Consider the following 25,595-nt stretch of genomic DNA (forward strand, 5'->3'; position numbering starts at 1 on the left):
CTCTCACACACCTTTATATAATCTAGAAATATTTATAACTCAATACTCTGTCACAAGAGTGTTGTCAAGGAATGTTGAAGACAACACTTTTTTTTTAAACATTGGAATTATGCTCTCTTTTGAATATATTTATCCCTCCTTGTTCGTCTTTCTTCTCGCAATAGGTTGACTTCTCTCTATCATAACAATATTGTATAGATTAATACAACACAACAATACAAGAATCCTACAACAAGGATCTAAATCACTCTGAGGTGTCATAGGATTAACTTATATCAAGTAAACTCCTCGGAGGTCAAGGTCCATGCAAAGGGTCATTGCATGTAGACAATTTTCCCTTTAGCCTACACGCCTCTTATGCTTCTCCATGTTGACTAATGTGCAAAAACCTATTACTCATACTCCAATGGAACAATATATGTGGCAAATACACGAGACAATCAATCAACACTACCATGTTCGATAAGGAAAGTTGAATTTGGCTCTTGTACATGGAACTAAGATATCATTTTTGCCAATCACATAGTGAAAGCGCACCATATGATTGAATTCAAACTTGAGGAGTTCCGCTTCCATCCCAGTGCCCCATTGTTGCCATATAATGGTTGTATTGCTCATACTTTTACATCTACTAGTTGGTCAAACTCAACGTATATTCATAAGAGGTGCCCAAGTTAAAGAAACTATATATTGCTTTGTGACGTATAACATGGGAATGTGTGGGGAGATCATTCAATATCACATACTATGCAGTACCGACTAACTACTTACGAGATTTCTCATCATTAGATTCCATTCATTGATATGGCATATGATCAACACGCCATATCTAGAAAAGTCCAACCTTCCTCTTGAGTATGGACAACAAATTCTTACCTCCCAATATGTGCACCCTCACATCTTTCTCTTCATCAAGTACCTGTGTTGTGCTCATATTCACCATCATTTTGTCACTAGATTATCTCCTCTGATTGAAGTTGAAAATCTCTTGATGTTGAATTTGATTCCATTGACATTGTTAGTATGTTACGGCTGAATTCAGTTATCTTATAATCAACGTTTTGTTGTTTTAGGAACTTGTTGATGTGTCCTTGTTTGAGCGAATCATTAAAATTCCAATGGTTGAAGTGTCATCATGTTGTGAGGAAGTTATTAAAATTCCAAGTAGTTGATGTGCCAACCTATAAGTAAGAGTTGGATCATAATTTAATTTGCTTTGTTTATTTAAGGGAAAATCTTGCAAACGAATGGTCAATTCCATGGTCCAACTCATGTTTGATCCAATAACGGCAAAATAGTGACAAAGAAATGATATACATGTGTTTTTTGTTGCACCCCTTGAAGGGGTTCCACGATTTTTTATCCCAACGTGTAACTTCATTTATGGGCAAAGATACACATGGATTCACACTCACAACTTACGGGTCAATAATTCCATTTTGTTCTTATACGTTAACAATAATGCTTATTTCTAATACAATCCATGATCACGTGTAATATATTGTTTGTAAGCATGTGTTGTTTTACATAGGAACTTTGAGTTATTCAACTCATACCAAGTATCAAGATAAGAAGAATAAACTTTTTAAGTTGGTCGATAAATAAGGTTTTGATGTGGGCATACAAATTGAACCACGATTCAATATGCTACAAACTTAATTGCGATTTGCCACTCATGATATAGTAGATGTTATGAAGCCTCGATATCATAAGAAAACAAGGTACCTCACTACTTCCTACTATACAATGACCAACTTCATCAATTATGGTCATGCTTGTTAGACAATTTTGATAATAAAAATCTAGATTGATTTGATGAAGAACCTACTACGCATGTTTCCAAAAATAAAGATGTCAACATGAATGATGAGCATTTGGCACACCTTTCTTTGGAGAGAATGACCTCAAGATAAACTATCGTGAACATGTATGATCCAAAACGAGCATCATTATATTTCTTAATGATCGTAATGCTTAAGGTCTTATATCACAACGTGTATGTTGTAATATGCAAGCCTACATGATGATCATATGTTTATGTTGAAGGCAACTCCATGAATCTATAAGAATAAGAAATAATCTATAAAAAGTTGTGGTAAGATGAAAAGTAAAATATATTGTTGTACCATGCAAAAGAATACATATGATTCTCTAACTTTTTTAAGCGTGACAAATCATTTCTATAAACATTTGTTTTATCTTGCTTAATATCTACTGACTCGATGAGTGTTAGTTTAATCAGAAGGCATTCTTTTTTTCAATTGCTTTAAAATAACGATCATCATTAGGCCGTATTGAAATTGGGAACTTATGAAAGTTTTAATGTAGAAATATCATGTATTAGCAAAATGGAAGGTCATAATAAGTCAAATGTGTTATGCATTATCATTGGTTACCAATAAGACAGTAACGCCCAACATGTGGAGCTCAAACGATTGGAGTTTCATGCCATCGGGACAAAGGAATATTTTATAGATGGATTAAGCGGGAGTGCTTCTACTCTACACCGAAGTATTTATTTAAGCCGACAATTAGAATTTAGAAAGTGGCTTATTACCGAAAGGTACATCTTTTATTTATAGCCATAGGGTGTTTCTAATTCTTAATACTAATGTAGTATCTTTTTTTTCAAAGAAAAAGTAAATCATTGGTAGTGAGTCATGATCAACACTTGCATGCAATGAGACTGAAATCCATTGGTGTGCTCACAAGTGCCACACAATGTAGTTTCTTTAGATTGAGGGTGACATGGCAACGTCACAATTTTTGCAATTTATGACCACCCATTTCAAACTTCTATGTCCTTACCCATTATAGGGTAAAATATTGAAGGTTAGATGAAGAAAGGTGGTAAATAAATCATTTTATAAAGTTGTAACCATAACAAATGTTTGGTTCTCATATTTGATTCACAAGACACATAGGATACAATATTTTCACGAAGGAAACCATTGATAATTTGTTGCAGATATTGGCTTAAAACAATTAATTATTGTCCTTGGTAATTCTAACTAAGGGGGCTATTCTGCAATTCTCTTAATCTATTATGTTCAAGCTCTATACTATTCACCGTAATAGGTGAAATGAAATATATTTGGAGCAAAGTATGGTAACGTGATGTAGTAATTATATTATACTACGTAGCTTCATAAATTCACATATATTTAAGCCTCCTTAATGTTTATCTTGACATGATTCAGTATGTATGCCACAACTTAGTTTAGCATATTGATTTGCCAACTCAATTGTCTAATTCTCGGGCAAACAAAGACGTGTAACAAATTATAGGACAAACATTGTTTAGATGGTAGACATATTGATACGTAGGATACAATAAATCCCAACAAATGCCCCATGGTAGAAATTGCACATTACTACCTTTTTATACTCGAAATACCGAAACATCGAATTTTAGGGGGTTTTTTCTTCGTACAAGCGACGCTTCCTCGTGGGACAATCATACATATGATAGGTGCACAGAAAATTATCATGTCAACATAATCATTCACTCTATGTCACAATGACAAGGATGCATATACAAAACTTGTAAGCAACTCCAAGTGACCATATAATAATATTATGACACCCATGAATGAAGTTTTGGGCAAGCTTTGGATTCGGCTTTATGGTGCAAAAGTGAATTGCAATTAAGGCAAAAAATATTTATGCACATGATTCCTAAATCTATGCCCTATTAGTAATTTAGCAAAGTTACTTTACTTTTTCACCTCGCAAAGCTACATACAAAGTAGTCTAGATAATAAGCATAATTATGGACACATTATAAATTATAATAAATACCATTATCTTTACTTCAACATAATGCTTTTGACAATATATTCCGACACATTGTTAGATACCTATACTTTTTGACATTGTCATTATCGTTTATGGCATCATTTAGAGTGCCATTGGCAACTTCCGACTACTAATATAGTAATATACTAATAACCATCATTGATGGTACAAATGTCAACACGGCCATTAATCATATACCATTAACCTAAATTGGAGTGAAAAGTTTTGTTTGATCGATTAAAGAGCAAGAAAAAATGTATTTATTCTCAAGGTTCACATCGGGCAAAACATTTTTTTCTAAGAAGTTCTAATTGGGCTTGTCTAAAAAATTGGGAGGACTGAAAAAAAACTTCTTTTACCATTGCAAACATTTGGGGTTGGACCCAATGACCTGCAAATAGGATTTATTAAAGCCCTTTACGTTGGTCTCACAATCAAAATAAGATGATTGACCATTCTTATCCTTGGACCATCAAGTGAGGTACAAAGCTTTTTGATGGGTACCTAGCTTAGACATTCTTTTTTGTTATAAGAACGAATGTATAAATTATATATATACACTAATGAAAGCAATTGGATCTATAAAGCATATATGCATTAGTGTAAGTAGTTATTTTCAAATGAAGATTAGAATTTAGAACACTTATGATAATGCAACAACAATACTTGTACGTTGGAAACACAAGATTCCAGAATTAATTCTCAAGCAATCGTGTTTGTGGAAATCTATTGAAGGGTGGAAAATAATGTCGGTGAAGATTTCTTACATTATTGGCAAAATTGCATGTAACATCACCTCCACAAGAGACCATGACTTGTTTTTTATGACCAACAAAGAAAAGTAATATGTAGTGCCTAAAAATATGAAGCTCTTTCACATGGTATTAATAATCTCGACTCGTGGTAAGGTTCTTGTCTTTTCCTCTTATGCTGAAGTCTTTCCTAAGGTCAATTTATTGTTATGGATGCAAATATGAAGCAAACAATTCGTTATTTCATGACAATTAGACATATGGTTATTTTCCTTGCACCCACTCTCTCGTGTCAACTCAAATAGTTGCATGCTACACCTTTTTGTCGTGATGCTTTTTTGCATTGAGTCTTTGATTAATGAGCATAGGTTTCATGGTTTTCCGCCTCAGTTAAGCAAGAATATAAGTTGCATGCCATGCTTCTATTACAAAAAGAAAAGGAGGTATTGTGCCATGTGAACAATGATTTCTCTATAATTGTTTGATAACTTATTTATTCCAACTCAAGTAAACCCCCAAAAAAGGCTTTTAGCCTCACATTTTTTTGTTGCCACATCAACTTAGACTTCTATAGTAGAGGTTAATGTGATTATTGCATAAGTGTAACATATATAACCAAGCTGGTGTAAACTGTGTACATGATAAGTTTGCAAATCTTCGTTTGACGTACATCAAGTTTGAAGTCTTCGCACCGCCTATACCTTACGAGGGTTCACATCTTTGTACGCATCAAATTTGGAACCAGATGAGATTGGGACGAAGCATGTCATACATGTATGGGAATAGTAGTATATGGCAATGTTTCATGAAAGGATGCAAATATATCAACATGAATCGAGCATAACCCAATAAAATTTAAGTTGCAATTCTTCCAAGAAGATGTCGGCAGTCTCAAAGGTGTTATTCAAAGGTTCCCACACAACACACACACACACACACACACACACACAAATGAGATTTTTTTCCGGTAGGAAATGAACGTGTGGGTGGTACCAACGTACGAACAAGGCACAAGTACCCAAGCAAGTTTTTTTGATACATACATACATACAGGTTAAAAACGCTCTAATTTTGATGCCCCAATAAGTGGTGCGAGATCTTAAACAGATGGGAAAAGAGCGCGGGCTCCGATAAGATCATACGATGGTATTATCATCGAGGGGCGGGTCATGAAGTGTCCGGGGAATGCGTGAGAGGCTTCCACGAGTTCTCTAACTAAATGGCCGCCCTAAGTAGAGAAGCAGATAAACCACTCATTTCCTCCAAAATGAGTTAATCTCATGTCCTTCTTGCCCAAGTTCTATAAGGGCATTTCAGGAATTACAGAAAACCTGCATACACACACACACACACACACACTCTCTCTCTCTCTCTCTCTCTCTCTCTCTCTCTCTCTCTCTCTCTCTCCTCTGTCTCTGTCTCTGTCTCTGCTTCTGTCTCTGTCTGTCTCTGTCTCTGTCTCTGTCTCTCCGAAACGTTCTCTTCTTCCCTCTCGCAGACAAGCAGCGGATGTCTTACCTGTATGAGAAGAGTGGGACCTGGCGCTGGATCGTGGCCTCCTCCAAAGCTTCCAGGGGTTTCTTCCTGACTTTCTCTACCATCTGCGTTGTGCTCCCCTTGGGCCTCGGCTATGCCACCATGTCCGCCACCTCCTCCAACGATCCTCAGCTTCAGCATCGCCTCTCCAAACATGCTCGCCAAGACACAGATGTAAGTCTCTCATTTCATTGTGTACCCATTTTGTTTGTTTTTCACCCTTTTCCTTTGCGTTTACTTAGATAAATGATGGTTATGATAGAAAATTACGAGTTGCTTTGATGTAGGTTATTGCAATCTTTTTTTTCTTTTTTTGAGTCATCGTTAACATGAAAATTGTGAATGCTGGATATGGTGGATCAACTGTTGCTTTGCTCTATATTTAATTTTTTTGTGTCCTTTCATCATCTCATGACTAAGTTTATGAAATTCTTTTTGTTAGTTACGTAGATGATTTTACATGCGGCTTTTTGTGATATTAAGACTTAAGTTTAGATTATTCTACTTGTTCAGTTTATATGTCCTTTTTTATCTTAAGACTAAATTTAAGAATGTTTTAGTCCAGTTTCAAATTTTTTTCATGGATTAATCTTGTTTTGGTCAGGTTATGTGTTTGTACAGTGTGAAGACTAAACTTTGGAATGTTTGTTTTGATAGTCACCTGAATTATACGCAGGATTTATTTAATTTCTTTTTATTTATTTGTCTTTTTGTGATAGTAAGGCTATGTCTATGAATCCTTTTGTTAGTTACTTCAATGGAACATGAAGATCTATTAGTTTCTTTGTTTAGCGTGTGTTGTCATTGTGATCTTAAACTGTGAGAAGCAAGCCATTCCTGGTGTTTAATGGCATTTTGGTTGTGTTTGATGTCTTTCTATATTCCTGACTGGGTTTGTCTGTGAACCTCATATTGTTCTGTGCACGTATTTTGCTTGTGGCTTTGTTTCTGCATTGTGACTTACATCAGTTCAGTGGGTAGACCTTCTAGTTCAAGCCAGATTTACTGCTGAACCACAAACTGTTAGGTGGCCTCTCTTGGCTGCTATTTCAAATGATGTAATTTCATTATTAGTTTTTGCAGATGGGTTTCCTTTTGGAATCATTAAGTGAAGGGATGGCAGCTACCATCCTTTCTACTATGTTCATACGCTAGTGTAGTACAAAACAACTTTACAGAAGATGTCCCATTATCAGAATGTTGGTGTCATAAGACATGAGAAGAAGGTCAATGCATTTTGGTTAAAATCCTTCAATTGTAGAATTACTTCCGGTTAAAGGTATAATGTTTCAAAGCATTCAGACTTTGGATGAAAGCTTTGACATGAAATTCTTCAAAATTTATGGGATTGGTAATAATTATAAAATTCTGTGGACTGATTAGTGGCATCTATGGTTGGTTTGATGAGCATGTAAGTGTTTCTATTTATAGCTCTGGATTCTACACATGAGAATTCATTAACTAGGGATCAGGATTGTAAGCCAAGATGATGAAGACTTGGTTATTGATAGTTTACTGTGTCCACATTTGATGATAATATCAAATGCTTTGTGCAGTGAAGGTTTGAACAAATGTCTCCTTTGTGAGCTTATCAGGAATTACAAATTCTTTACCTGAGATTCCAAGAGATTATATTTTAAGATGTAATCGCTTGTTCTTTGTTGCAGGCCATTTTGGCCTCTTAATATTCTTTCTTTCTTTCTTTACTCGAGTGTGAATGCAAACAAAACAAATTAGAGAATCTTTTAGTATTAACTAGATATATATGGATAAAGAACTAGATCTTAAAAGTTATGTTAGTTTCTTGATCTCAAAATCCAACAATCATCATTTGGTTTGCAGGTTGATAAACATATGCAACGAAAATATGTGGGAATATATTACTGAAATGACACATTTTACATTTTGGATATTATTAATGTAATCATTCACATGCAATTATTTATGTTTTATCGTTCTTCATCTCCTACTCATGAATCAAGTCAAAAAGGTTATTCTTTTAATAGAATTATGAAAAAACTTGTGTTTTTTACTGAATTATGTCGAAGTTTTTTGAAGTGGATCTTAGAAGCTGGATTATATGAATAATCAGAATTAGTTTCATAACAACTTGTTTCAATTCATTAGATAGATCAATTTAATCTTTGATACTTTGAACAATGTACTCCGGTCATTATTCATTATTATGTGCATTGTATGTATAGATTGTTTAATTCATGTTTTTCTTAGTTCTAGACTTTTTTGAGATTGTCTGCCTAACACCTAGCATTACACTATATGAATGTTGATATTAAACTTCATCTCTCTTTGGACACTGATGGTATGGAGTGATGTCATAATTTCGAGGCTGTTCTATGCATTAAGCGATTGGCAAAAACTGTGCTTATTACGATGGAATCCCCTTTGAAGTGTTGATTGTCACTTGTCCAATTCTGCACCTTTTGAATGATGTTCTATTCATGCTTCTTTTCCCATACAAGCATTGAGAATTGACATAGACTCCTCTCATAGTGTAAATTTTCTCTTACACTCCACTAATTCCGTACTTTTATTGATTAATGTCTTATTTATACTTCTTTTATTATACTCATTGAGAATTGAGATGGACCTTGGTTATAGTACACTGTGTGGTACTACTGCTTGATATTCCTTAATCCCTTTCCTAGTAAAAGGTCTTAACTCTTTCCTCCCACTTTTCACATAATTACTGCTGTTCCACTCAGTTTCACATTTAGACATGAAAATTTCAAAGCATGGGTGATTCCTGAATGGTTAAAAGTACAACTATCATTGGGTGCTTTTAGAGTGAGTCAATGTGATGTCTCTTTCAGTGTTCTATAATGTGTTTGAGTTTCGTCTTGGGCGCTTTTACAATATGTGATGAGCATGAAACCGATTAGGGAATGAACTTTATGCCAATTTCTTTCTGGTACCCTTGTTTTGTATTTTGGTATTCGTATCCTTATTATGTTTTGATGCTCTCTTTGTATGTGGACAGCTGATGGCTAGAGTGAACAAGGAAAGGCTTGGTCAGTTTCTCAAGGAAATTAAGTCCAAGGAGAACACCGAAGACCGTTATGTGGCCGCGCTGCGTGGCGAGACCCTGACTGGTACACCTGGTGCTAGAGTTCGGGGCGGTGGCGGCACTTCATGGAAGCCTTTGACCAAGGAAGAACAAAATGAGAAATGATATTCTTTGACTAATCATTGCAAATGAGACTATTTGCTATCATTGCAAAATTATGATTGCTGAGGAGGATTGGGGTTCTGGATGACCTTTCGTGCGATTTTATCATCTGGTGTTAGGTCCTGATTACTTTCGAAAGGATTGTGCTGCAAATAGCAGTGCAAATAAAGTGTTATTGGTTACAAAAAGGATATATATAAAAGAGACCCACTTTGCACCATATTAAGTTTGGCAATGCAGTTCATAGACTGTTTTCTTCTGACACCATTCCCAATTTGTAAGCATATGTGAAAGAGAGCTACTCTGCTAAGGCAGTTAATCTGCTTTGCAGTTTTGTATAGAGGTTGCTATGCTGCCCTTTTTTTTCTGACTCTTGAGCTGAGGTGTAATAAATATATTTATGTGGTGTTCCAGTTGCCTTGTTTTGGGTAATTTAACGGCTTCTGGTATGGTTTGCCCATTGCATGTAATATTGCCCAGGTTTTTGTAGCATGACTACTTGCGCAGAGACTTGGTTTGGACAAGACAGCTGTGATGTCGAGTTCTTAACTACCCGGTAATAGTACCGAAGCCTACTTGGTAGTAGTACAGAAGCTGCATACATAAAATCTTATACCCAAATTCTTTTAATTGAATTTTGACAATGAAGTATGGTTGTAACTTGTAGATAAATAACATGGCATAAATTCTGTGATATGTATATATACAGATATTTGCTTCTACCATTAGCGTGGAGGTGAGGTATCTTCAAATTCATAACAAAGATTGGATAGTGCTTCATATTTTTGTGTGGATGGGCAAGTACATGTGATGTGAATCCATGCTCAATTATTTTGTCATGATGTGATTGATTTAATTACGTACCATGCTTTCCTTAAATAGTCTTATGAATCTAAAGAATGGATGACATAAGGGACGCCTAGATTGAGTTGTGGTAACATTTAAATACACTTGTTTTGGTATAGCTATGAACATATTAAGATCTAGGGTAATACCTTCATATTTGTAACAAGATGCCATCTCCCCATCTAGAATAGATAGATGAGCATTCTTTGCACGGGAAAAGCATTTCCTTACTAGAGGTGAAAGTAAAGGAAAGCAATGAAGTTTGTTATATCAAGTTCTTTAATAGGATTATAATGATAGCATATCTTAACATGATTAGTGGTGTATCTCCTCAAACAATAAGATCACACCGTTTTTGGACATTTACGGCTTCTACATGTTTATGAGAGAAAAGCAAGGGCATGAGAAAGTTGAATAAACGACTCTTTGGAAGCGAAATGCATGCAATCAATTTACATCCCATCTCTAAAGTGCCAGATTATAACTAAACATGAATGGCCGATACAAGGTTGTGTTATAACATGAAGCACAATACGGTTTACAATTCATGCGGGAAACACGTGTATTTAAATGTTTATACATACATGGGATTAGCTTCACAATATTTATGTATTGGATTGGATTGGAAGAGCAGTTGGTCTGCCTTCTTGTGAATGGGAAAATATAGATATAACACACCATGTATATGTGTACATACGTACATTTATACATTTATACATATGTACATACATACATTTATACATACATACATACATACATATACATATCTATATATATACATACATATATACACTTTGCAGTTGTTTCACATTCCCATGACTGCAACGAGTCCCTTCTTTATACATACGTTAGTTAGCCCTTCCCTTCCTGTGAAGTTGTATATTATATATTACAGACTGAGAAGGATGGGCATGGCTGCCCTCTCTGTGCATCCATGGGTGCTCTATGCCTTCATCCTCCTCCTCTCAGGCTACATTGTCATCGACCTTGTGGCCAATCACACCTCCGACACCGATAACTGTCATGGAAGAAACCTAGAAGGGTCGCCATGGATTGCTAAGAAAGATGTTATCTCCGAGGCCGATGCATATTGCAAGACGATCGAAGGACACATGGACAGGGAGAAGGAGACGAGGAAGAGGAAGAGGAAAGCCAAGAAAGAAGGAGCAGTAGAAGCAGAAGAAGAAGCAGAGGAGGATCCATGGGAGCAAATGAAATGGACTGGTGAAGCGGCCACTTGCCGTGTGAAAGGACACTTGATCGAGAAGCTCGACCCGGACAACAACTTCCGGAGGGGTTTCGCTCTCCGAATGACGAGCGATGTAGAGGACAAAACACATGTGCTTCCATGGCTTCTGGGCAGCCATGTAGATGTGAACCAGGCGAAGCGAAGAGTTTACCTAGATTTGGGCGCGAATGCCTTCTCGACAAGCATCACTTGGTTTATGCGAATGTACCCTTGTGACTTCACCGAGGTTCACGCGTTCGAAATCGACCCAAACCTCCTCCGGATCCCTTCACCAGGGAGCTTTGATGAAGCTACCAACTACGCCGGCCCTAACCACTTCTCGTTAAGTGTCAAATCCAGGTCCGGCGTGCCTGCTTGGATGCTGTCTAGAATTCACCTCTATAACAAGTTTGTGAGTGATTTCGACGATGAGGAGAATAAGGCGGTGAACATCACGCGGTTTATAAAGGAGGAGCTCCGCCTCCACCCCCATGACACTGTGGTTGTGAAGATGGATATCGAAGGGAGCGAGTGGCCCATACTCACTCGTTGGATGCAGGACCCGGAGATGGCTGCCATCGTGGATGAGCTCTTTGTTGAAGTGCATTATGACCATCCTAGCATGCATGCCTATCATTGGGCCAGGTTCGCTCCCAGAACTCGCGATGATGCCCTACGCCTCCTTGCAGAGCTCCGATGGCATGGCTTTTACGTGCATGCATGGCCATAAAAGCACCTAACTCTCAAGCCCATGGTACATGAAGGTGCACCTCACTTTGAGGTTTCCCTCCACTACCTGCTACCATCTTTTATATATTAACCACCACAATTCTGTATACATTTCATATGTTGCCCTGGCTTCTTATCCTTGAGGATGAAAACGAACCAATAAATCTCTTCTTATATCGCATCCATTATAACTGTCCATGACATCCACGTCATCTGATGACATGGTTCCATATCCTTGCACTTAAAGGAATGGCTAAGCTAAATCTTCCTTTCTTATTAGTTTTTTTGCGTAGATTTTAAGTTAAATATTGTATCCATTGAGCACGTGACACATTCAGATGCACGAAAACATTACATCCACATTTTTACCTCCTAAGACATGAGAATTTGATGTTTGGTTATCTGTTTTTTTCACAAATTCTTATCTGAGAAATTTCAAATTCCGTTCCTAATTTTACTTCGTGACATTTCACTGCTAGAAAATCAACAAACTGAGATTAATTTCTTATTTTATCATTTGATAAATAATATAAACAAAACAATATGAGAGCACTGACTCGATAGTTCAGATACCAACACACACCAAAGTTTGCTTATAATTCTATTATCAATACACACCAAAGTAATATATGACATGTTATGGCAGTTTAAAAATTATCCTTCACAACTTTAACATTGTGGGTTTGATTGTAAAAAACTACTCTCAATTTAAACTGACATTATGTGTGCTAGTAGTTTGATTCTAAAAAATAGCTGTAGATAAACATTGACATTGTCACAAACTATGATTTTCAGGAGACAATGTTTGCAAAAATGGTACAAAAATGGATTTTTTTGTGTAAAACAAAACCAAAGAGCGTTTAATGATTATACATGAGCAGGACAGCAGATATAAATGGGTGGGAATATTCATGATGTTAATCATTATCATCATCATCAGGATGAGAAGTCATCATCATCGTCTGAAGTTCTTGCGAGTGTAGGCAGGAATTCATTCATTTGCCCATCAGCATTCTTGTTTGGATAATGCATGCCATCTCCTCTCGGAGGAAGTTTGTGTGGTAAAAGCATCAGCAGCCACCAGTAGGAACCCCCTCTATCAAACAGGGACCTTAGATTTTGTAGTCTTCCCATGTCATATGGATTTACATATTGAACTACATCCTGTCTCTAGAAAGAGCTTAAGAAGGATCAAGGTTTTGAGCTATTACCATATTCATATATAAATTCTTTTTTAAATAACAAGGACCTATTTACCTCTCCTTTTAGTTTTGCTTCTCTTCGAGCTTGACGTCGTCGTCGCCGATACGCATAGAAATCAATGGTTGTCTACACAGTGCAGAACAGAGTGGAATAAAGATGGGGGAAAATGCACCGAAATATGTGTATAGAGATTCATACATGCTTTTGGTTATTCTCCAAATTACCTATATTTGCTTCAACAAAGCTGAGGTCTTAAGTTCATGTGAAAACAATAATTTAAGGTCATGCTCTCTTTCTAACAAGCGTATTTTGCATATTAATTAAAGAACAATTAGTAGTTAGATATTTTATGTTGCAAAGTAGATTTCCCAATTATTGTAGTCAATTTAAAATCTTCATCTTTTTGACCATGCATATCTAGGTCATTGAAACAGTGCAATAGTATACCTTCTAATAAATTTCCTGTAAAGATATGGATTGAAGTTAATCAGCCTCTATGCAAGGCCAAGACAATGATTATGCACGATAATGTGAAGAAAAAATATGATTCAGAGAAGACGGACTAATATAAAATGATATGATGTTAGAGTGCCAAAAATAAAAGACAAATGTATAAAGGATTGAAGTAAACAAGGGGCAAGGGCTGAGCTTCAATTACAGCACAGTTGCCAATGGAACGAAACCTAGGATGACCATACCTGGGCGTCCAAACCAGTACAAGAGGCAGACTAGTGCTTGAAAACCTATATAAGGGTGAGAAAGGCATGAAGAGAAGAGTGACCAAAGAGAGTCAGTATGCTGAATTAATAACCAACGAGAGGCTGTGACTGTTAAGGACTTAGTCTCATCATAATAGGAATGTAAGTTTTTGTGTACTGTCTGTGCAGATAGTATGAACTTGGTCTTGTGATATCTGTTGGAGGCATCCCTTCAAGGAGCTATATCAGAAGAGAGGAAGAATAAGAAGTAGTCCGGGTCAAATATGGAGAGTCATCAGGAATGTGACAACCAGATTAGACATTGATCGACCAGCCAACAATTCTTGTCAGTTCTTCCGGAGTGATCCTAACAACTTATCTCAGGAAGTGGAGTGCAATCTAGCAATGGAACTGGAAATCCAAAGGCAAAGCAGCATTCAGGTGTGGATCCAGATGATGAGCACATATGGTAACTTAGCGTTTAGACTGAGTATGAAAAACTGTCAGGTTGGAGGGTCTTAATATTAAAACAGGAGCTCAGGCTCAAGGTCAAGGACATAAAAAAGGAAAAAATGATATATTGACAGCTTTTAAGAGGCCAACATGGCTTATGAGAACAGATGGGAGATTGCAGTTTGAAATGTTGTCTAATATTTGAGAACAAACCAAAATAAATATAGCAAAATTAGTAAGACTAAGTGAGGTACTAGATTATCGGTACCTAAGTACTTAACATTCTGAGAACTGTGTTAAAGGAAGTAGCAAGAAAAGCGTGAAGGAAAGAAAAAGTATGGTATGAGATTTGGTTGTATGGCCCATGTAATAAAGGAAGCCAGCCTTGGGTAAAAATCACAGACCGCTGGTGTGATGTGTAAAATGTGAGCTTCAGAAGCCCTGAAGTGATGATCCTGTCCTCTGTACAGACGTCCATGGTTCCAGATCAAGCCCCTGAATAAAATTGGGCGACACATATCACATATGAAAGAACCCCAGAACAAGTTGGGTGAACCTACTAGGAAGCCAGTCTCGGATCGAATTCCAAAGCCATGTGCTGATGGCTGGATACACCATAAAAATTGAGAAAGCTAGATGATCCAAGGTAGATTTAAGGAGTCAAAAAAGCTCCATCAGAAACTAACAGATCATATTGTGGTGTCCCTTTCATGCAAGAGCATGCATTTGAACACACCACTCTTTTAGCCACTCCCGTTTAGCACATCACCCATTTTAGCCCACCCTTTTAGCACACCATTTTGGGACACGTGTAGCTAGGCCGTCCCAAAATGGGTTCTTTGTATCTTCTATATATTGAATGATAAGTATGAAGCTAGCTAGGCTGGTTTGGTTTCCTTTTATGTGCATTTCACATAATTGGTGGAGAAGCGGGCTCAAATTTTAGCGGGCATCCCAATTCCCTTCCGCCGCCTCCAACGTCAATACCCCGATGGAGCCTGAGTTCTCGCAACCTCACGCACGACCTCCCCCTTTCCAAATGGAGCAGCTCCTGGAACTCGTCTCCAACGCCATGCTTCAAATCAGCCATACGAATCAAGCTATGCTCTCCTTCCTCTCCGCTCACAACGACCGCACGCAAGATCGTCCAGATTCCAAGGTGCGCCCGAAGTCCTTCTCCGGATTGCCTTCCGAGGATGTCTTAGCTTGGTTGGATCATTTTGAGATGATCTCTAGTTACCATCAATGGTCCGACGAGCGCAAAGCTTTGGAAGTTCGTACCCTGCGCGAAAACATCGCCGCCACCTGGTACGTCCAACAATCAAGCGACGTGACCGAGAATTGGGTGATCCTTCGGGATCTCCTCGTACAAAACTTCGCCCATCAAAATTCAGCCCAAACGGCGTTACAACAACTCGAAACATTGCAACAACAAGCACACGAACCCGTGGGCCAATTTGGTGTTCGCCTCAATCAACTCCTCATTCGCGCTGACCCTACCATGCCCGAGCATGTGAAGCTTTTCTTCTTATGGCCTCGTCTGCGCCACGACATCACTCGCCGCGCTCGGGACCAAGGTCCGCAGACATTCAACGACGCCATCCTCATCGCCCAACAAATCGAAGCTTGTACATTATCTGACACCCAACCTCGTTGGCCCCATCCATCAGCCACCGACTCACGCGCCCAATACCAAGGCGCAGCCCCCATGGACATTGATGTCCAAAACATGCAATTGCAAGCTCGCCGCAACCGTCCCGATCGCGATAGCCAAGGGCACCCGAGGTGTTTCTATTGCCACAATTATGGACACGTCCGACGTTAGTGCCGGAAATTGCAACAACAATCTCACAAGCAACAAATCCAGATAACTATGGCTGACGTGGCATTGTTGGCTGAGCTTCCGGGAAACTGACGTCCGGGGTGCTGATGGAAGAGCCAGCCCTCCACATCCAAGCATCCGCCTCTTCTAGTTCGAGGGTATGCACCGCCCTCGCCACCATTAATCACTGCACCCACACCATCTTATTAGACACTGGTAGTAGTATATCTTCTATTAGCACCGCTTTAGTACACCGGTTAGGTCTCCCCACATCCATTGCTCCTTCCATCCAAGTCCTTTTTGGCGATCACCAACATCTTTACCACTCTCACACACAAGCCCATTGCACCTTCACCTTAGGCACTATCACCTTCTCACATCACTTTTATGTCTTGCCCCACCAACTCTTCCCCCTCACCCTAGGTTGTGATTGGTTCCTCAAGCGCCGCGCTGTGATTGATTTTGATGCCCACAAACTTCTTGTCCCACATGCTTCCCCTATCCCTCTTCTACAAGATAGCTCCCCTAGCCCCCACCTTAGCCAAGTTCAGGTAGCACTTAGTCCACAAGAGCGATTGGTCTCCATCCGCCAATTAATAGCCCGTTTTCCATCACTAACCCTCCAACCCACACATGCTCCTACTATCTCTTTCCCAGTACAACATGCCATTCGTACTGGGGAGGCCACTCCGATCCGCATGGCTACCCACCGACGTTCCCCTCTCAACCACGATCGCATTGATGCGGCCGTCACCGACATGCTCACCAAAGGTATTATCGTTCCTTCCACCAGCGATTGGGTTTCGGAACCCCACCTCGTCAAGAAGGATGATGGCACCTTCCGCTTTTGCATCGACTTCAGGCCTCTTAACAAAGTGACTATCCATGACCTCTACCCGCTCCCTCACGTGGACGACCTCTTGGATCAAATCGGTGGCTCCCATTATTTCACCTCCCTAGACTTAGCCTCGGGATATTGGCAAATCCGCCTAAAACCTTCTGACGCCCACAAGACTGCATTCCGCACACGCCGCGGGCTATTCCAATTCACCCGCATGTCGTTCGGCCTGTCTGATGCTAGCAGCACATTCCAACGCATGGCCAACTCCATTTTTGCCGCCCTTATCAACAAAGGTGTCCTCGTTTATCTCGATGACATCCTTATCCACACGACCACTTGGGAGGACCATCTACAAGCTCTCGCCGAAGTCCTTGCTTGCATAACTAAGCATAACTTGCAGCTCCAATGGAAGAAGTGTCGATGGGGAAGCACCAGCCTCCGTTTTCTCGGCTTCATCATCTCTGGTGACGGAATCCATATGGACCCTGCAAAGGTAGCAGCCATCAATGACTACCCTCGCCCCACTTCAGTCAAATCCTTGCAACGTTTTTTGGGCATGATCACCTTTTCCCTTCGCTTCATCCCAAACCTTGCCTTGGTCACTTTTCCCCTTCGCCAACTCTTGAAGAAAGGCGTGTCATTCAGTTGGGATCCTGCTTGTGAAGATAGCTTTCATCGCCTTAAAACCATGGTCAAGGAATCGGGGTTGCTCACCCATCCTAACTTTGACCGACCGTTCACGTTGCAGACATACGCATCAAACCAGGGGTTAGGAGCCGTCCTCTTGCAAGCCGTTTGCCATGGGCAAGAGAAGGCGGTCGCCTTCATTAGTTGGACTCTCACGCCGGCTGAACGCAACTACTCAACCACTGAGAAGGAGCTACTTGCGATTGTCTGGTCTTTCCAGCGTTTTCATCCATACCTTCATGGTGGACAGGTTACGGTTGAGACCGACCACCAGCCCTTGCTTTCTCTTATCCATCGACCTCACCCCCCAGGCCGCTTGTTGCGATGGACGTTGGCACTTCAAGAGTATCAGTTTACCCTCTCCTATCGGAAAGGTGCAACCAATTTGGTCGCTAATAGTCTCTCTCGCGCCGACTGCCAAGCTGTCCAATTTCTCCTTGAGACATCCGATCTTCCGATACCATTGCCACAACTCGCTACGCTTCAACAACACAACCCCGCCATCCAACAGATAATCCATCAGTTGCACTCCCTCCAACCGTTTCCCTCACAACGGTTCATGCTCCGCGATAACTTGGTATTCTTCATTCAAGCACATCACGAGCCTCGTCTCTACATCCCTCATGCCCTACAACAAACATATCTCCAATTTTATCACGACCACCCATTGTCGGGGCACTTGGGTTTCCACAAGGTTCTTGAAAAATTACGTCTCAAGTATTACTGGCCCAACATGAGACACTCAATCTCTACCTATATCAAACAATGCGCTTTGTGTCAACACATCAAACCTGGGGGCAAGCCAGCTGGAACACTCCAACCCATCACCGTCACGTCACCTTTCGAGCTGGTCGGATGGGATTTCATGGGACCTTTTCCCGAAACCTCTAGGGGCAACAGGTATATCCTTGTCATAACAGAATACCTCACACGATGGGCTGAAACTGTTGCCATCCCCGACGTCACTGCGGCAACAATTGCCTCCCAACTCTTGCAAAAGGTAATATTTCAACATGGTTGCCCTATCCAAATCTTATCTGATCAGGGCCGCCAGTTCCATGGGGATGTCCTCAATGTTGTGGCAACTCAACTAGGTGTCCAACAAGTGTTTACATCCCCTTACCATCCTCAAACAAATGGCCTCACTGAACGCCTCAACAAGACCCTCAAGCAAGAAATTGCCGCTTACATCAATCCATGCCACAAAACCTGGGATCAAATCTTGCCTTTTGTCACCCATGCCTACAATACATCCGTACAAGCGTCGACACGGATCAGCCCTTTTCGAGCACTCTATGGACACGACCCGCGGCTCCCACCAAAAACGTCCATTGACATCTGTTCTAAACCTGCCAGCATGGATAGTGCTACTTGGGGGCTTTATCTCCAACAAATGCTCCCCCTCCTTCGACAAGCCAGCTCCCGAAATCTACAAGTCGCACAACAACTCCCGAATCACCCCGACGTATGCTGATGGAACCAAAGTCCTTGTTTACTTCCCGATCTGGCGGCGTGGTCTCAGTGAATCCCTCATGCACCGGTGGATCGGCCCATTCACCGTAATTCGTGCCATCAAGTCCACGACTTACTTACTCCGACGCGATTCCAACGGTCGATTCACCTCAGCCCATGTTGCCCGTATCAAGCCATATGCTACCCCAAGCCTATCTTCTAGCACCCCTCCTTCTCTCATAGCGTAACACTCCTTGTTTTTCTGAGGGGGGAAATGTGGTGTCCCTTTCATGCAAGAGCATGCATTTGAACACACCACTCTTTTAGCCACTCCCGTTTAGCACATCACCCATTTTAGCCCACCCTTTTAGCACACCATTTTGGGACACGTGTAGCTAGGCTGTCCCAAAATGGGTTCTGTGTATCTTCTATATATTGAATGATAAGTATGAAGCTAGCTAGGCTGGTTTGGTTTCCTTTTATGTGCATTTCACAATATGAACAAAAATGCTAAAACAATAATAACAAAAATGAACAAAAATCTTCCTAATCGGAAGGTTTAAAAGACACAGAAATAACAGAACAAGCCATAAACTGCATGAAGGAACTACGTTTCAAAGCATTCTAAATGACACACAAGAAACATTTCTTGGGTCTGAAATTGGATGCAGCATTGGCTCCATTACTAGATTCATTGTATAAGCATAAGACTTCTGTTTAATGTGAATAAATGTGTTGTATGGTCTTCGATCATAACGAGTACCATATCATTTCAAATTTGGTAAAACAGTAAATAAAATAAGTGCTTATGCATGGTATATGATTGCATTCAGATGTCAACATCTATTGGCAGAATGACATGGAGATAAGGCAATAATGTTTTACAGTGTAATAATGAACAAAGTTACCTGTGCAGAGAGTACTAGGTATACATGGAACCCAAAAAGTCCTGTCAAGGAAAAGAACACAGCAAGAGCAAGCACAAAAGTAAAAAGCACTTGTACGTTTTCCTCTTCATCCTGCATGCAAGGCAACAAATAGTTTTTCAAATTCCAACATGATATAATTACTCATACCAACACTGACAAATATAAGTCAGCTGAAATCTTTCTTACATCCTTAAAACTTGCTCGTAGAGGAATAGAAGCCATGTAAGCTGTATATGCACATCCTATCCACATATAGAACACTGAATTGCAAGTACAAATGTCAATATTTTGAAGACATGGAATTACTAAGTTGGTTGTGTCCTTCATGGCTGGAATACGTACAGAAGACAAAAAAGAACCTGTAATTGAAAAACCCGATGCAGTTATGCATCCAAGCTGGGCAACTGGTTAAGGGTCTGATGTCATTAGGTGTACAACATAAGAAAGACAAATCCTATGAGTAGTTTAAGAATTAGAAATGGCATAAACAACTTATGCAACACTAGCAAATTCTGCTTTTTTGTACATATAAGTATACATTTTTGTAAGTCTGATTATACTCTGATCTGTTTCAATATTCTCTTTTGCTATGATTCCCCTGTATAGTATTTCTTTTTGCCAGTATGTACCTATGTTTTTCTAAATCCATTACGAGATAGTAAATGAAAGCAGTTCTCAAAACCAATGCACTTATATATAGTGGTATCCTGATATCCACAATTTAAGACTAAACAATCTTGTAAAGCCCCATTGTAATGATGTTTGTAAACTTATCAGACAATGGAATCCTTTTTTTTCCCTCCTATGAACTCCTGAACTTATGTTTCACGATGCATGACTATCACGTTAAAGGCATATAAGAATTGCAATATGGAATGTCGCTTTAATCCCTTTCGATGAAGAATGGTGTTCTTGTGTCTATAGTTAGATTATGGCATGTTACAGGTAGGATCTGTTTGACACCTGGCTAATAAAAAAGTTCCTGAAAGATTGTTTGAAGGCCCCAAAATCAAATGATATGAACTTATGAATAATATCAATAAAACACAATGATTTTAAAATCTTAATTAACTAGGAAATATAATGGCCATTTTCTGATAATATATGATTCTAAAGTTCACTGATGCCGACCTGAACACAACATGACCCTCCTGGAAATTGAAATGACACGTTCAAAATTGAAATTGAAATTGTTTCCTGTCAATATCAGAATGCCATATTGTCTTGAGAGTGATGTGCTTTGAATTGTTGTTACCTTTGAAATAGCTTTTACAGCTGTTTCCAATCCTATTCAAACTCCTGTTCAGGTAACCATAACCATTCGCTTGTAACTGTGTACAATTACTCAATATAGAGCTAGGCATAGGATCTCCTAACAATGCATGCAGCAATACTGTCAATTGACGCAAAGCTTTAGGAGCCAAGCATCAACAAAAATCAGCGTCCTCACTAAAATACTCTTTTCCTCTGTTATAAATTTCCAATGTCACTATTACTATTCTTCAATATTTATGTTCTAATGGCCAAATCATATATAATATGATATCTTCTTCAGACTGACTTATTGACTCCTAAATCTCAAATTTATTGCAATAATTACCTGCAGAGATTTTGAATAATGAAACTAGAAAGTGACTTCAGACTTAACAAAGAGGATACGACAATGATGATCCATCTTTAGAATACACCTGCATAATCCATTCCTATCAACTTAAACAACTTTTGTGAATTATTTATGAAGAAAAATCATCAAATCACAAGCCTGGAAAGAAAACAAATTACCTTCTACATATGTGGCAGTGGTGTGTCAATGGAGGCTTCATTTTCCGGCCTGAATAATCAGATAAATATTAAATGAGGAGCATCTCATTCACATACTATCTATAATCATATGTAACAGCATGACCAACTCCTCACTAATACTTCAACATAGAAACCATAATAAATCCAGAGAAATGATAATAAAGTTAACATAACCATTACAAATGAAAGCAACCACTCACAGCTTTTGCACCATCTGATTGATCCATTCTCTGATGCATCTTGTCCACTTGTCATAGTCATTGGGTCTAGCTCCACATCCTGTTATTTGCAGTATTTATGCATGAAACACTGTTTCTATCAATATTAAATTACCTAAAACACTTTATACTTACAGTATAATCAGGTGGGCTCCCAGGATCTGTCCTCACACAATAGAAATAATTGAAGAACACATTGAAGATTAACCACAATGACACCAAAATATGAGCTGCTCCCTTGAAAGAATTCAGATTATGAATTGATGGCAGTATGGTTGTGAAGAACAGGTAAATTATGCAGCTGAAATGAGCATAAACAATTAGAAAAGGGAGGTCACATCAAAAAAATGGAGCTATAAAGTGTCAGGAGTTCAAAATAATGAATGCATCAGGGAGGCCATGCAGCACCATCTGACAGATACTCCCATGCCTTCTTCTCTATCTACTAAATGGAGATGGGAACTTAATTTACTTTTACAACGCATCTCAATACTTTTATTTATTTCATAAGAGACGAGGTAATATCAGTTCATTTTGTTTTCCCTACATAGTATTGACATCCTAATGTGACTTTATTAGTTGTTTGTGTTACTATTTTTATTTCAAAATAACATACCAGGGTACCCAACCACGAAAAGGTTAAAACAATTAACTACACTTTTCCAAGATTGTTGGCTCTCTATCCTTAATGCAATAAATAATTATCAAGATAGTTAAACTTTTCGGACTTTACACTGATTTGACGACAAAGAAATAGAGCTAACAAAATCCAGTACAAAATTGTTTTCACCCATAGAAGAAAATTGCTACAGCTCACCTTATTAGTGTAACAGCAAGGATAATATAAAGAGGTCCTGCAATTTGCACAGCCTTATCAATGAAAATTTGTATCCTTATAATGAAGGACGACCACCTATGACACATGAAAATGCAAACCCATTCAGTAAATGCAAAATCAAAGGTATATGGCATTAATAATGAGTGATTCCTGGTATAATGTGTTGCAGATACGTAGATTATTCATTGTCATCTATGCCAACACCTTTAAGTGTCCAAAATATTGTCAATTATGTATTCTACATCCTTTCAACTATGGGTTTCTATAATAATCTATCAAAAAATGTACCCTTTTGTACAGTTGTCACTCTCAGTTAGCATCAATGGAGATATTGTAATGTATCAGCACCTTTGATTCTCCAAAAACAATTCATATTCTTTTATTTGTTGTTTACAGCTTTCATGCATCAGCCACACTTAAAACTAATTTCTTTCCAGTGTCGAGAAACCTCTTTTCACACTCATTGAATGATGGATTTATCATCAGAGCCTCTTATATGGATACATACTTGACTCCATAGTGTGATAGGATAACTCAGGACCCCTTCACATCAGTTAGAGATTCGGATAGGAAGATATGCACACAAATGTTAGGAAAAATGGATCTGCAAATTGTCCAATCAGCATGTGGAATCAGAGGAGAACTACGTCTGAATGAGATATCATTGCATTTTTAATACCACCACATCTTTGAATGAGGCTTTGGTTCATTCTGCAAGGTGATGTAATACAGCAAAATGCTTGAACTGTTCTTTCTTTATCTCCATAATTCTTCCTGCTACAAGTCAATGAAAGGCTATACAAGTAGGTCTCAACCACAACATTTGGAAGGGGTTATGGACAATAGCAATTTGCCGAACATGTCGGCCATATCCCTTGTAATTTACAAAAAAGGACCATTATCTCCTGACACTGAAGATGCATCCTTGCTTCAGAGACCTATCCATCTTTCAAAGGCAGAAGTTTTCGTACATCTAAGCTCAGAAGGTTAAATATTCAGCTAACAAGATTATTTGATACATATATTAATTATACTAATGTAGCATTAGTATAATATAACATTTTTCGGTTATTGTAACATTAGTCAAGGATGAAACCGACCACCAAGAAATATAAGGAGGCCTATTTTGCACTATGAAGAATAAGACAAGGGTCATAGCAATTTATATTTGATTTGGTTTGTTGTCAATGACGAGACAGCATTTTACGAACTTTCAGGTGAATCCCTTTGCCTCAGTGGTATGTCACACACCTCAATATGAGGTGAGACTCAACAAAGAATGTTGATATAAAAAATGCCCAATGGAAAAAAGGGTGCTTAAAATAACTCAATGAAAGTCAAAAAATCATCCAGCATAAGCCTTAAGGATAAAGGAAAGACTTTTCAATCACAATATGACTTGCCCAGAACAGGGAACATGAGAGAAAAATAAACAGGATGAAAGCATCCGGCAAGCTTAATACTGAGAATTGAAGTGTTTTGTGAGTTTATCAAATTCAATCCCTAAGATAACAAATAGAATGAAGTTTAGTGAATCTAGACATATTTTCTAAGTTAAGCAATATAAAATTTGATTCCAATTGACTAATCCCTAAGACCAAACACAGCTGAAGCAACTTTAATCAAGCTTAACCAAATATTTCCTGCGGCGATGAGAAGATCAACAGGTAGCACGAATCTTCTGGGGGGAATCGAAAGGAGAAGAAGAAGAAGAAGAAGAGGAATAAGGGGAGGGAAGAGACTAACCAGTAGCGAAAGCTGCGTAAGGATGGAGGAGCGACAGAGGCCATGAGCATCATTGTGTTTGTGATTCGCGCGTGTGTGAGCGTGCGAGCCCACCCGCGCGCCTGCACAGGGTCCCAGACTCTGAAGTCACGATCGCAGAGGGAACCAAGAAACAACGAGATGGATGCCACCACTTTCTTTCTGAACAGACAGAGATCTGCGCGAATAAAGAGATATGTATGTATACATACTATGAAATATAGTATGAACCATACGTACCATACCATACGTGGAAAACATTCGAGTATCGACGAATGGTAAATACCATACTTTTGGATTAACTATTTATTACGAAGTAAATAAACTTAAAAAAACAAAAACTTTAGAAAAATGAGAAAAAAAACGAATGTTATGCTAGACGAACACGAATTTTACGTGCTATGTGCTATGGTATGAGTATGTAATAAAGAGGTGAGAAAACAGGGATTCGAACCCAAGACGTTGTGCTAGTAGTAGTTTAAACAACTTACAAAGAGAGAGACAAAGAAAAAGAAAGAAAACAAGGATTCGAACACAAGACGTTGTGCTAGTAGTAGTTTAAACAACTTACAGAGAGAGAGAGAGAGAGAGAGAGAGAGTTCTTGAGGTATTGGAGGCTATGGTTCAATTGGAATATGCGGAATGCCTTCATTTTTTATTCGCAAGTGGGGGTAAGAAAATATGTTCTAAAGTTAAAAGGACTTCTTTTGTGGCAATTGACAGTGCTAGAGAAGTCACGAAATCTCAACCAGGAAGAGAGAGAACTCTGCAAGGTCACATATCATCATATTCGCCATTTGAATTGGTGCGT

General features: G+C 38.9%; 3 protein-coding genes and 1 pseudogene across 5 annotated transcripts; 3 read left to right on the forward strand and 1 right to left on the reverse strand.

The window, feature by feature from the left end:
- Nucleotides 1-6,031: 6,031 nt before the first annotated feature.
- LOC147863916 (uncharacterized) lies at nucleotides 6,032-9,765 on the forward strand. The gene is made up of 2 exons (XM_087319176.1): nucleotides 6,032-6,260; nucleotides 9,085-9,765. Exons 1-2 carry the CDS (start codon nucleotides 6,060-6,062, stop codon nucleotides 9,274-9,276), a joined length of 393 nt encoding a protein of 130 aa, XP_087175302.1. The 5' UTR covers nucleotides 6,032-6,059; the 3' UTR covers nucleotides 9,277-9,765.
- A 1,218-nt stretch (nucleotides 9,766-10,983) lies between these two features.
- Nucleotides 10,984-12,431, forward strand: LOC147863917 (uncharacterized). Its single transcript, XM_087319860.1, has one exon. It carries the CDS (start codon nucleotides 11,025-11,027, stop codon nucleotides 12,075-12,077), a length of 1,053 nt encoding a protein of 350 aa, XP_087175986.1. The 5' UTR covers nucleotides 10,984-11,024; the 3' UTR covers nucleotides 12,078-12,431.
- A 491-nt stretch (nucleotides 12,432-12,922) lies between these two features.
- Nucleotides 12,923-24,900, reverse strand: LOC147863918 (putative protein S-acyltransferase 16). Of its 3 annotated transcripts, none has more exons than XM_087319720.1 (11): nucleotides 24,767-24,900; nucleotides 23,000-23,095; nucleotides 22,318-22,483; nucleotides 22,165-22,243; nucleotides 21,944-21,992; nucleotides 21,821-21,849; nucleotides 20,504-20,557; nucleotides 20,348-20,421; nucleotides 20,141-20,251; nucleotides 13,334-13,405; nucleotides 12,923-13,246 (listed from the first exon to the last, which is right to left on the reverse strand). In XM_087319720.1, the coding sequence occupies exons 1-11, from the start codon at nucleotides 24,817-24,819 to the stop codon at nucleotides 13,013-13,015; spliced, it is 1,017 nt and encodes a 338-aa protein (XP_087175846.1). In that variant the 5' UTR covers nucleotides 24,820-24,900; the 3' UTR covers nucleotides 12,923-13,012. The 3 variants fall into 3 exon arrangements, with proteins under 3 accessions (XP_087175846.1, XP_087175845.1, XP_087175844.1); XM_087319719.1 differs by having other exon boundaries at nucleotides 12,923-13,240; nucleotides 21,821-21,864; XM_087319718.1 differs by having other exon boundaries at nucleotides 21,821-21,864.
- LOC147863919 (uncharacterized) lies at nucleotides 15,461-16,345 on the forward strand (annotated as a pseudogene).
- Nucleotides 24,901-25,595: the final 695 nt, after the last annotated feature.

Source organism: Azolla caroliniana, unplaced genomic scaffold, assembly GCF_043228905.1.
Source record: "Azolla caroliniana isolate FFs.n. ecotype wild unplaced genomic scaffold, voAzoCaro1.0.p SCAF_5, whole genome shotgun sequence".
NCBI lineage: Eukaryota > Viridiplantae > Streptophyta > Polypodiopsida > Salviniales > Salviniaceae > Azolla > Azolla caroliniana.